The sequence below is a fragment of the Coffea arabica genome, chromosome 2e (genome assembly GCF_036785885.1).
Source record: "Coffea arabica cultivar ET-39 chromosome 2e, Coffea Arabica ET-39 HiFi, whole genome shotgun sequence".
NCBI lineage: Eukaryota > Viridiplantae > Streptophyta > Magnoliopsida > Gentianales > Rubiaceae > Coffea > Coffea arabica.
Genome location: NC_092313.1, coordinates 6,321,206 through 6,334,874, shown reverse-complemented (window position 1 = coordinate 6,334,874; position 13,669 = coordinate 6,321,206). Strand labels below are relative to the sequence as shown.

Below are 13,669 nucleotides of genomic sequence, written 5' to 3'. Positions count from 1 at the left end.
CCGCTGCTAAGAGATAAAGACCCCCCAAGCCCCCCGATAATGAGTTTTCTTTCTGACATTTTCTTACGAAAGTAAGAATTTTTGGCAAATAAACCTAACTCCCCACAGAAACTCCAAAAGCCGGTAACTTTTGGAGTCCTGTGAGGGACTTATAAACCTCCCAAGAATTTATTATCTCCTTCAATTTTTTTATGGTATCCATCTTAACTATTAACCTAATTTCACTATGGAACATGTCTGCCTATAAGTATTTCAACGACAACTAAATTTCAAACTCGCAAGATTACAAAGGAGGAACCATTTGTTTAGAAAACGAAACGTACACCGCAACGATTCCACACAGCAGTTCAAAAACTTTTAGCAATTTTGCGTTGACGAAAGAGAAATCTTACATCAAATTCGAAGGACAAAATTCCAACTATACCAATTAAAACGTCGTTCTCATCAAATTAGAAATTTCGGTACTGTTTATTCTTTAAACATTTGCATTTCCATTATTTTTTAAAATATTATTCCCAATAATATAATATTTTCGATTGATTATTGCTGTTATTGTTTTTCGTCTTTAAATAGAAGTGAAATGTTATGTAATAGATCATCGTTTTAGATTTATTTTTTCCATGATTCAATAACAACTTATTATGCAACAGTAAGCATAAAAATTTATTTTATGATCAGAGCAATAGATGTTCATCACTGTTTGTATGTCATCTTTTTCCTATGGCACAAGTATTGGTATTTGACTTTTGATGGAATCAAGTTCCCTCCAGATACAAAAATGATGGGATTTGATATGAGAAATTTTTTACTCCCTCCGTCCCGTTTTGTTTGTCTTGATTTTTTTTCACACAAATTAAGAAAGTGTAATTAATTTGGTTAGAAACATAAATTTAGATTAATAATTTCCTAAAATACCCTTATGCTAATCACGAAGAGTGCCAATTAATATCAGTTACAACTAATGGTGCCAATAAATATCAGTTACCGCCAATAGTGCACCATGATTGTTTCAATTACTGCCAACAGTGCCAATAAATATCAGTTGCTGCTAATACTCCATTTCATAATCCATTTCAGGCGCCTAATACTCCATTTCATTTTCAATCATCCGCCAATAGTGGATTCAACATTTGAGAAACAACACGCTCACGTTCTTGAGAAGCAGATACATAGCCATCTTCTTTTGGTAGAGTATTTAAATCCAATAATGGTCTCACCGATTTGAACTTGGGCTGAAAATATTCTTGCACTTGAGAAAAAGTAGATTCATGCTCTTCAGTTGTAGGAGCAAAACTATCTTCTTGTGATGGAACATTTACGTCAATTGATGGCTTCACCGATTTCAACTTGGGCAAAAAAATCCTCTGCATTTCAAAGACAACTTGTGCACATTCTTGACTCGTTGAGATGAGATCATATTCTTTTGTTGGTGTTTCATCAGAAAAATTGTGAGAATATGGATGATTTTTCAAAATTTCACTCATGATTTTGTAAATAATGATGACATTATTTGTTTCCCTCCTGATATAAATAAATTTCAAAGAATAACAAAGATAGACTTTTCATTTATCTATGTATTGGAAAAACTCAATGTATTCAATGTAGTGGGTTAGTATTTAATAACAAGATATTTAATAAGGGTATTTTAGACAATTTGAAAGATTACTACATTACTTAATAGGAAAGTGGACTATAATTTGGGATAGAAGAAAAAGGAAAACAAGACTAACAAAACGGGACGGAGGGAGTATGATAGAAAATTTACATTTTCAGATTGTTTGCTACTTAGTTTGGATTCTTGGAATTCGATAACTATGTATAGTATTTGATATTGTCATGATGACAGTTTCTGTACCTTTAGTTGGGATAGTTGGGATTCTTACATCAAATTCGTTAATGTTTCTTATCACCAAAAATATTGTCATTATCTGATTCTTGGTCACTTTGGTTTGCATTGTAATGACTTGGTCGACACTGTTGTTAGATAACTAATTTCATGTACTTTTACTTTCAACATATTTTTTCTGTATTGTATATAACATTTTATTTGTCAAAACAGGTACAATGTTAACATACAAATAAGATATTCCAGTGGTAACATGCATCTTAATCTACAAGACAGACATACACGATTCGTATTTAGTTGTGATGCTACTTATCTCAGAGAATTACAAAGGAAGGTAGAATTTCTTGATATATATTTATTTTTTATAATGCTATTTATAAACTATGTAAAAAAATACACTAATTTTAAATTTTGTACGTACTTAATTTTCAGGAAAATGGTGATAGGTTGTTCAATCAACGAATTAATTCATGCAAAGATCGTGCATTTTCATTTGCGGTACGCACTCTACAAAATTCAACAGAATTAATTAAATCACCAATTTTGACTTTCGTACTAAAAGTTGATTGGTGTGAAGAGTGTTCGCACCTTCATACAAGATTATCAAATCGAATGCATAATATTTGTAAGTATTTCATTTTAACAACATTCAATTATATTCATTTTTATTCATATATCATTCATTTTGTAATATAAATTTCTATTATTTTTTTCAGGATCTATCTTCCGAAAAAAGGCAATTCTTGAATGATATACACATTTTATCATATTTCAAACTATTGTTAGACAGGTATTACATTTTAATTGTGTTGGTATAATTTTTTAACTTTTTTTATTCATCATTTTATTTTTAATTTTTTCAATAATGTCAGCATCGTGCGTAGCACAGGTATTCACACTAGTTTTTTTCTAAAGCAGAAATAGAGTGGACGACGTCAGTTTCTAAATATTGTATTGCTTTGACGATTATTTGAATTCAGGATTTACCTTATGCATATTAAAATGGCACCTTTTTTTTTTTTTTGGAAAAGTATGGAAATAAAACTTTTGCCCTTCAAAATTTGATAGAAAATTTTGTTGTTTCCTTGCATGAATCAAATAGCAAAAATCAATTACAAAATTTATTAAAAATATTATTTCAAAAAATTATTATAACACTTTCTTTAATGTGATGTATATGATCATAAAAAATAATTAAAAACACAAAAATCAATTAATAAATATATTTATAATGTAAGTAATATAATATTTAAGATAATTATCTATCCAAACACACCCATTTCACTGTACAAATTGTCTAGGTGTACAAACGCACACGCGAGCACACAACCAAAAAAGGGGCCAGTTTTAATGTTTTTCTTTTTTGTTTTACCACGAGGAGTGCATTAATACAAGAAAAAAAGAAAAGAAAAAGCAAAATAGAGCGAAGTCCATAATTCGAAACGTGGCTATGGGTGGCTTTAGTCAGTCGTCCTTGTCCAACGCCAATTGTCGCTACATGGATTGGATCGCATGCCTCATGCTTATGCGTCCTTAGGGATGGAATTGGATCCATGGGCCCGTTATGCTTAGTTGGTGGTGGTGACTCGTGAGTCGTGAGTCGTGACTCACAGCTTTGATGGTGACTTTTCAGTCGTCCATCACCTACAGCATATTCCGGCATTTCATTGGTTTATACTCCTAAGATATTAATTCTCGCTCTTTCAATTCAATACAACTATTAAACGTCAAATAAACAGATGGATTCAAGTTATCCGAGATTCACAAATCACAAAGAAAGCATATATCAGAAAAAGCAGTTTCGATTTTGTTTTTCAAATAAAAAGTTTGTGATTAGTTAGTTACGGTGAAAGCTATGAATTTTGGACAAATTAATCATATATGCTGTAAAATTGATTTCTGAACTTGTTCAATACGTTTGCTAATGCATCTGGCATCCAAAGAAAAGTGAAAAAAAAAGAGAGAAAGAAATCGCATATAACCAAGGATTTATGTTAACAGGTTTGTTTGGATAGCAAAATTTTTCAAAATAATATTTCGTTTGCATCATAAACATATTTTTCAATTCACATTTTTACATTTTTAATCACCTTTTTATCTCACATACATCATACCGCAAAAAAATAATATAGGAACAGAGAATGAAATAATTAATTTATCGATTTAACCCAAAAAGGAGAAACCAAAATAGGCAACCAAACCGCGTGATTATTCTTATTCCTTGATATTTTTTTTTCTAATTCTCTTTTTTTATGTAAAACTTCATATAGTTTATGATGCTGACCGGAAAGCACTAAGAAGAACGAAGCAATACTATAAAATCAAATGAGAACAAATTCGATTTGGAACAGTACTGGATTTGTTGACATATTTTAAATCAACTCATCCATCTAATCTATAAATTTAGAATTCGACAATTGGTATCGAGAGCCAGACTATGAAGTTAGTCCGAAGCATTTTTGCAGTCAAAAGATTAGAGTACAAAATTGTCGAAAAGTATTATCAAAACCCTAAAATTTGGATTCTATAACCTTAAAAGTTGTCAAAAAGTATTAATTCTGTAACTCTGCACGCACTAATTATTATTAGAATTCTAAATTTGGATTCTACGTCATGAGCTAATTCTTGTATTTTGATGACTCGAGACGTTCTTCATTTGTGACTTGTGAAAGAAAACTCCAAGAGAAAAATAATCCCTCCAAAAAGTTTCGCATAAAGAATCTGCAGAGCGTGGGCTTTACAGGCAGTGCCGTTGCTTACAAGTATAACCTCATTTTCTCTCCATTAGATCACCTAAAATATATCTTTGAACATTGACTCAGCGGTTTGACCGGAAAGTCATCTTCATGATTGTTTACGTTACTTCTAAAACAAACCCAAATGTATTCGTTTGGACTGCTCAATTTTTTAAAAATAAAATTTTCATATACGATGTTATGTTATGGTAATATATAAATAAAAATAATTTTAAAACAATATATTTATATAATATATCAAAAATAATTTTAAATATACAAAAAAATGTATACCTCCACCACTATCAACCATCACAAAAATCACACCATCACCTGACGCCCCTTCCCTTCTCTCCTCCCTCCTTCCCCTCCCCTTTCTCTTCTCTCTCTTTTTCTCCCTTCTTCCTTCTCTCTTTTTCTCCCATCCCTTTCCCTCCTCTTTCCTCCTCACGTCTCTCTCGCTGCCCCCTTCCCCTCTCCCCTTCTCAGATCGCAAGTGGCAACCATTTTCTAGTCACGACCAGAGAGGGGAGGAGGGTGAGGAGGAGGGAGGAGGGGGGAAGGCTGGAGTAGTGGTGTGTGGTTGTAAGATTTTATAAAATTATAAAAACTTCTCATTAAAATTTTAATTTGTAAAAATATTTCAAAATACATTTTCAAAAACACCATTAAAAACATCTACAGTAAAAGTTTTTCACCCAGTAAAATATTTCAAAAACACCCATAAAAACAGTTAATCCAAACGGAACCGTAAATAATTTTTTGTTATAATTTGAGTAAATAATTTTTTTGTTATATTCAATCAACCCTTTATTTTTCTTAATTACTCTTTTATCTTACGTATATCATATTATATAAAGTATTATGATATTATTTTTTCAAAATAACTTTCTATCCAAACACAAGTAATATTATGTTTTGAGGCCATATGTGTATATACACAAATGTTAAGTGATGAAGGATTCTAATCTAATTAACAATTTATTGATTTTTTAAAAAATTTTCACATTTGTTTTGTACGTAAAGAAATCCATTTGGGTGACTGCATAATCGCACTACAGACGGAGGTATATTGGTCCCTAGAATCTAGTAGGCGCAGATTTTGTACAATATGTTATACTATCAATCCGCAACGGATCTTCTATCCCACACCCTGTACCACTCTCTGTCTCACTTTTTATTATATTGCTATTTCTCCTTCATAAACATTATGTTTTAATTTTTTTTTGTTTTCTTAAGATCCAATAACTATTAATTGAGTAATACACAAAATTTAACAAACTCAAAAAAATCAAAATGCATAAAAAATGAGATTTTTTATGAATTTTCTGCTGTATTTTTTAATTTTCTATTATATATTACTTTTTTGAAGTTGTTGTATTTATTTTTTACTTAATTAATACTTATTGAATCTTAAGGAAACAAAAAAGAATTAAAACATGATGTTTATGTAGGAGAAAAAACAATATAATAAAAAGTGAGACAGAGAGTGGCACAGGGTGTGGGACAGAAGATCCGTTACGCAATCCAGATAGTTAGCAACGTGAACTGCTGGTTAATTATTCACTCAGGTGCTTAAAATGTTTTGCTGTCTTCTCTTCTCCTCCCCTGCTAAGAAAGCTTTTGAGAGGTCTTTAGCAATGGTTGAAAGAAATCTTGATATGGAAACTGCAACGGTAACCATATTTCACTATTTTTTTTAACCGATTATAAGAAAGGCGCCAACTGGACTTACGGGGTCTCACTTGACTGAAGCCCATTGTAACATCACCACATGGATTCCAAGACATACCGAAGTACGTGTCAGGCTATCATGTTGTGGATTGTGCGTTGTCCGAAGGATTCCACCCGCATCACATCATACATGGCAGATATTTAGTCAAACGAATTACGGCCTCAATTTCATAAGTATCTGAGTATATTTTTAGCAACGGAAAAGGCTCACAAATCACGATCCGGCACAAAATTTTCTTCTTAAAACGTACTTTTTTTGGTTTAACTTTGGCGCGATCACCCCGATCATTATCATCAAGTTCACTGAAAAAGGAAAAAAGACACCAAGACATGCTGCATGATACTTATTTTATGAAGCAGCCATTTCATTTTATGTAGCAAGAACTAATGAGGTCGACATTTCAAGGTTCAGCTGTCATGCACATCCTACATAAAGAGAAAAAAAAAAAAACAAAGGAGGGGATGGGATCAAGCCCGAGGTCACTTTTAATGGAGTAACTTTGTAGAGAGAACAAGTGACCGGTAGAGGGAGGGGAGTTTTATGTGAGAAATTCATCATGTTACCATTCTTGTACCGATATTTTACTTAGAGGCAATGTTTTCAGAACCGGACCGGACCGGCCGGTTCGACCGGTTGGACCGCGAACCGGCCATGTCACCGGTCCGGTCTAATGCTAAAGTCGGAAGTTCATGGAGAACCGTTGAAACCCGGACGAACCGTGCGAACCGTTAAGAACCGTGAACCGGCGGTTTTTAAAATTCTTCAATAAAATATCAAGAATGGTGTAGCTAAGATTCGAACCTGGGTCTCCAAATTTGGATATGAAAATCTCACCGCTAGACTGTAGTTAAGTTTGTTGAGAATTCTACTTAACTAAAAAATATATTAAAACATCAAGTTCTTCTCTTTATTTTTTTTCCAATTTTTTCTTCTTAACCATTTTTAACCCAAATATCCACAACAAGATTTTCTCAAGTCTTCACCATTATTATCAGGTTATTATCTTTAGCAAATTGTAAACAAGTTGAAAATTTCAACTTTTCTTGTTTTCCAACATCTTAGTAAGTTTAATTTTTTTCTTTTCAAGGTTTTTTTTTCTATATTATTATCTTTAGTTGATTTTTTGCATTTTCTTCTTTTTCCCCTCAATTTTCATATGTTTCCCTCATTTTTGTTTTATTTTTATTCGATTAATTAAGGATGAAATTTTTGCAAAAGTAGTGCACATCCGTGTAGGAATTACAAATAATAACATTGGGCTGGTCAAAAATATGGTAGTTGGCACATAATCGAAGCTATTGATAATTGAATTTAAAATAATTAATGGTATAGGATCATTGAATTTAATATAACATGTTAATTAGTAATGTTTAGTAGCAATTAATTTTTTATGTGTTTAACTGTATATTTGTTTTTCAAAAATTTTTAGTTTTTTTTAGTTTGAGCAATTAGATTTATATTTTTATAATAAAATTTTAACTTTTTCAGCTTAAGTTGATGAAATTGTGAAGGTGGTGTGGTTGCTTATCATGCCACTGATAAAAGTTTGCTATTCAAATAGTTTGTCTTAACTTGAACTCTTTTATGGATTTTTTTAAGGGTTGTAAAAGAATTTCAATATTTAATTTATTTATTTTTTGTGTTTTTATTTGTGATAATTGGTGAACATTTGGATTGTATCTATTTATGTTTATAATGAATTTATGAAAACTTATGGTGAATTATGATATTTTAATTATATTTATCATTCCATGTTTTATGTATAACTTTTAGAAAATTTATTATTATCATAACTTAAATTAAGTTATGTTGGTAAAATTCAAGTGTAAAATGAAACCTGCTTAGTACTTAACACTAAAAAAAAAAAAAAAAAAAAAAAAAAGTGAACCTTTGAACCGGCCGGTTGGACCGGTCGGACCGGTCGAACCGCGAACCGGCCACCTCTCCGGTTCACTGACCGGTCCGAGTTTAAAAACATTGCTTAGAGGTGGCATTCATTGGCCTTATAATTATTGTATTAATGGCGTGAAAATTTTACCTTTAGTAGGTGGCTCCTTCTACCATGTAGCAGCTGTATGCTACTAGTAACGACATTTATATATCATATTTATATTTAGAAAAATAGGAATGTAAATCTTTATATTTATTTACACCAAGAAATCAATATTTGATTGTAGAAGAACTTCTAAAATCCTAGGGGGCCTGCATGCATGCAGTTTTCATTATTGCAAGGGACTCTCATCAAGACGGATATCTCCTGAAGTGAAAGAAGCCTAACAGGAGCTCTGGCACCTCTGATGCCTTCGATCTGGAAGTAGATGTGAGCTTCCTCAAAGGAAGTGCTTGAGAGGTTGCGATCTCATGTTCGTTCATAGACACTTTTGAATCTGAAGACAGGTATTAAAGGGCTTCGGAGCACAATCAGGCAGCCAATGCTTTTGTATTTTTCGCTTCTCTTGCGTCCATGATCTTTGACGAATAGATACTGCCGGGAAGTTGAGTTGCAGATCAATTTAATAAAGTACAATAGCTACAGGAAAAGATAATAATAATAATAATGCTTGAAAACTTCGGTGCTGAGGTTCAAAAAAAAAAAAACAATACTTTGCTGCAGAAACCTAAAGTAATTGCTTCACATCATCGCATATTAAAAAAAAAAAAAAAGGGAATACAAAGGCCGGTAGTTTTTTTTTTTTTTTTAGTCTAGCTAGCCAGGAGCGTTAATATTTGTCATATTTCTTAAACAAGTAAACAATCAAGAGCATATACTAGTTTTCCATAAACTTTGAATCTTCTTTATTTTATTTTTAGCAATGTTAAGAGCTCTTAACTTCCTTTATATACATCAGGTTTTCGCAATTCTGTAGTGGGCACCAAGACAAAGTTTTACCTTGTATAATAGCAGTTGGGATCCTCTATGCCACTACTCGGTGCTAAATCCAGTGCCAATTCTACTTATCACATGATGGTAGAAGAAATTTAAATAAATAGCACATGACAAATTAAATAAACATGACACTTGGCATAAATATAAAAATGACACTGAATTGCCACTAGAAGAGTGGCACTGAGTATCTCGTGTGGTATAATAAGGGTCCAGGACATAATCTCCGTAATTATGGTGGTTAATTAAAAATTCTTATGAACTCTTTTTTTTTTTTTTTTTTCCAAACAGTGGAGGGGTGGGATCTTATGATCTCAGTGAGAGTTGTTTACCTCTAATAAGAAGGTTAAAGATTCTAAAAATTCGTTAAAAGCTCAGCTGGGGCTGTAAAGGTAAACTCCACCATATATATTTAACACAACTGCGACAAAAAGATAAAAATAAATAAATAAAAAATATATTTATATCCCAACTGAATAATTAACATTACCAGTAACATCAGTCATTCTAGTACATTATTCAACACTTCAGCGAAAAAAATCCAGTACAAAAGAGAAATTGCTCAAACAAAAAAGATAAAGAATACAGACCTCGCTTTTTGTACAAAACAGGAGAAATTGAGGGTAAGAATATATAGCATGTAAACAAAATTTACAATAACGAGCCAGCACAGTATTCAGTTAATGAAAGGCTTAAAAGTCCCCACAACCTGCTTGAATCCGCTCATCAATTTCTTGAGGCTTTCGGCAGTGGATGTTTGTGAAACTATCCCATCGTTGCCAGCAAGAACCCTGTATTTATCCCTGCGGGTGAAATTCGTACACTCGAAACCAAGTGTGGCAGCCAAGATCCTCTGAACATAATTAGCAACATCATGTGGGCTCTTACCTGAAGAGCAGGTTGCTTCCACAGGGAGCTGATTTAAAAATGTTACCTCATAAATTGGTCTGGGATTCATGAAGAAAAATATGGGGTCCAAAGCTTTCCAACCCCTAGCAGTGGTTGCATGGAAAAACCCAACCCTATAGTTCATGGCCACTGGAACTATTCGGTCGGTTAGTTCTGCGAAAAGTTTGCTGAACCTCAATAGAAAGGGTTCTCTACACGTTGTTCCTTCAGGGCAGACGACCAAATCTCCCTTTTCCAGTTGTTGTTTAATCTTTTCAGCATCTATGTCTCGGATTCTCGTCAAGCGGACAGTTGGAATAGGGGATAAGATCTCGGTAAAGCGAGAAATGGAGTATGTTACTGCTGGAATTCTACGATGGAGGACGGCGGAGAGGACGACGGGGTCCATTAAGGTTCGGTGCGTGCAGACAAATAGCACTCCAGAGGTGGAGCCAGATGGCGGCGGAGGAGGTTTTCCTTTCACCATCACTTTGCCACCGAATAGAGGAGCCATACGTTGAATAGATTTCATGGGAAGCATGAGGCCAACGACAATGCGAATTGCAGCGAGAATGATTCCCAGAGGAATCCATAAGAGAATTAGGAGGGCAGTTGATGGTGTTGGCCGCTTCACTAGCCGGCCATCGTGGAAGATCACTGGCAGTGGGCGGATGAACTGGCGGTCATGTTTCTTGTTGCTGGTGATTCGCGGATGAGGTTGTTCCTGTTTACAAGCCATTGTCCAGCAAATTTTAGCACATACGTGGGCAAACAGTAATGTTATTTAACTATTATGCAAGTAACGTCCCCCACCCCCTTTTTTCTTCCAGTTCAACTCAGATATGGTCTGACTAGTTGAATAAATAGTTCTGATAGGTGATGAAGAAACTAAGTTTAGGAATTTTGTATTCACCAACCTTGCACAAGTGTAAGAATTCAGAGCCAGAATATTCTGTCCTTCCTAGGCCCAAACTAGGTTGTTCATCTTCGAATAATTCAGAAACGCGGTCGGAGATTGAATCAAAATCATCTTTGATGAAACCCGTAGCCCATCCAAACCGATTGACCGAAAGTTCACTCCCAATAACATCATCAGCTCGCAAATGCTCTTTCACAAACCTCTCCACCATAATCCTCGGGGTTTTAGTCACCACAATTCTCTTGTCATAGGAGCTGAAGACCTTCCAAGCATCCATATCAATGTCATCAAAGTAAAACTTGGGCAACACTGCCCTTGCCACGGCTTCGATCTCGGATATAGGCACCCCAGCCGTGGCAACAAAAATCATCAACTTTAGGCCCGCATCTCTTTGTCCCCAAATCTCCAGCAAACGGATAACTGGCCATAAAATTAGCAAGAAAGCAAATCGAAATATGCTTGATGCCTCGAAAGCTACTAACATGAAGTAGGAAAATGGATCAGGATCCTTTACAAGGGTCCCTTCGAGCTCGGAAAGAGCAGACTCCATTCGTCAGGTTGGTTTTTGTTATTTTTTTCGCTAATGATTTTTGTGAAGAAACTTGGAATCAGATATTTCTGCAACAATCACAAGGCTTATAAGGATTAGAAAGGGGGTAAGATGAAGGTAGATTGACTGTTGTCTAATGAAAGAATGAGGCCGTTTATCAGTTTGCAACTACCTCTTTGTGCATGGTACATATTTATATTCAAACCTCTGCTTCCCTTGCAGGTTTTCTTGGGTTGATACAGCTATATGGAACGTAAGATTATACGCCACGTTAACATGCAAATATTGATAACTTAACCCAACAACTTTCAAATACAAAAATAACTACAAGACTCAAATTTTGGGTCCACGTGGAGACACCTGAATATTTGTCTACCGTTTCATATTTAGGTTACTTACTAAGATAATTTTGGCCCTATATACGGCCTAAAGACAATGTGTCATTAAACTTCTGATAGGAAAAGTGTTTCCAAAAGAAGTGACTCTCGATTCAACAAAAAAAAAAAAAAGGAAGTGATTCTTGTCACCTTCACGTCGTCATCAGGGATCATATGCTGAGAATTTTTTTTTTGTCAATCTTTCCACCTTTGTTGTCACCTTCTCTAGAACTTGCTTTTGCTATATGTCTCGAAATGTTCTATCAAACCGCCAATTGTGTCTTCCTTCAAAATGTGTCAGCTTCTTCTCATGGCCTGTTCCAATTTGGCTGACCTCATGAATGCAGTTTTTGAATCTTGTGAACCTTCTGGATTTTGATGTTAGGATGATACATATTAATGGTCAACCATACCGTGTTCATATCAAGGAGGCCGGATCTGGATATTTTCCCCGTAACACAAACGAAGATTATCTAACTGATCGATCCAAATTTCTTACATAATTGTGTGGATAACATGTAAACTCTGTTGGAGACTTGGAGTCCATCCACTTCATTGAAGTTATTCAGGAGAACAAGTTCTTCGTTTCTGCGAGATAACCATCCCTCGCCTGTGTTATTAGAGTCGGCCAAATGATTCATTAACCGAATTTGTACATTGTAAATTATTATTGTTTAGTGGCAGTCATTAGTCATATATATCCTCTTTGCTAAATGAGTTAATACTTTCTGTGTTTGACTTTCCTAACCAGCAATTGCTCTAATTTGTCAGGAGCGCCAGCGATTAGTAACTTACTACCAAGCTCATCCAATTAAACCGAAAGATCTTGAAAAGTTGTTAATTCTCTTCGAAGTTTCAGTGTTACAAAACCTTGTAGGTCACAATGGTTGTGACGGAAATCTTGCAATTGCCTTAAGTTTTATTTCCTGCTTCAAAGGGATGCTTGAATATGTAATAAACAGTTAAGTGTTATAAAATGAAGAATGTATCATTCATCTCAGGCAAACCACACACCAAAAAAAAAAAAAATTCCCAAGCCTACAACTCTTAATCTAAGAACCAGCCATAAATTGTTGAACAGACTGGCAAAAGTATATATCTATTTTCTTTTTCTTTGGGTGATGTTTCGATGAAAATCTGCCAAAAGAAGTTGGCAAGTTGGATCACGCAGCAAATCGCCCCGAAGTTCATGTATTGCTGTCATAATTCATCGGCAAAGTTGCAAGTACACCAGTGGCCGTCGGATAGCAGAACATGCAGCTTGGGGGCCTGGGTTTACAAGTTTGATCGTGTCCAACTCTTACTTAAGGTGATGGCTCATTCTAAGTAATATTTTCCCATCTACCAACGACTTTCACAGTATTTCACACACGTTCTTCACAAGCAATCTCTAAACAGACGTAGGCCACCAGGCTTTAACAAATACAGTAATATACTAGCTCCAGCGCGAATCTTCATAGTATTGCAAGTAATTTGGATCGATTGTCAAATAATTACAACCAACATTAGAGAAAATTCAAGAAGTTTTCAACTGGAGAAGGAGGAGTTCTATTTTTGTTTTTATTTTCATGTTTATATATATTATTATTATTTTTTTTTTTTGGAGAAGGAGAATATCAAGTTCAGCTTTTCTAAGTTTGAGATAGAAGGAACCATATACATTTCAAGATTGAGGTTTGTGCTGATTATACAGGACTGCATGTCTCTAGTCGATAACTTGCTTTTAGCAAGGACT

The 13,669-nt window shown here is 34.3% G+C and overlaps 1 protein-coding gene across 1 annotated transcript; it reads right to left on the bottom strand.

The window, feature by feature from the left end:
• Window positions 1–8,485: 8,485 nt before the first annotated feature.
• Window positions 8,486–11,704, bottom strand: LOC113730462 (glycerol-3-phosphate acyltransferase 5-like). The gene is made up of 3 exons (XM_027255156.2): window positions 11,006–11,704; window positions 9,910–10,812; window positions 8,486–8,801 (listed from the first exon to the last, which is right to left on the bottom strand). Exons 1-3 carry the CDS (start codon window positions 11,555–11,557, stop codon window positions 8,676–8,678), a joined length of 1,581 nt encoding a protein of 526 aa, XP_027110957.1. The 5' UTR covers window positions 11,558–11,704; the 3' UTR covers window positions 8,486–8,675.
• Window positions 11,705–13,669: the final 1,965 nt, after the last annotated feature.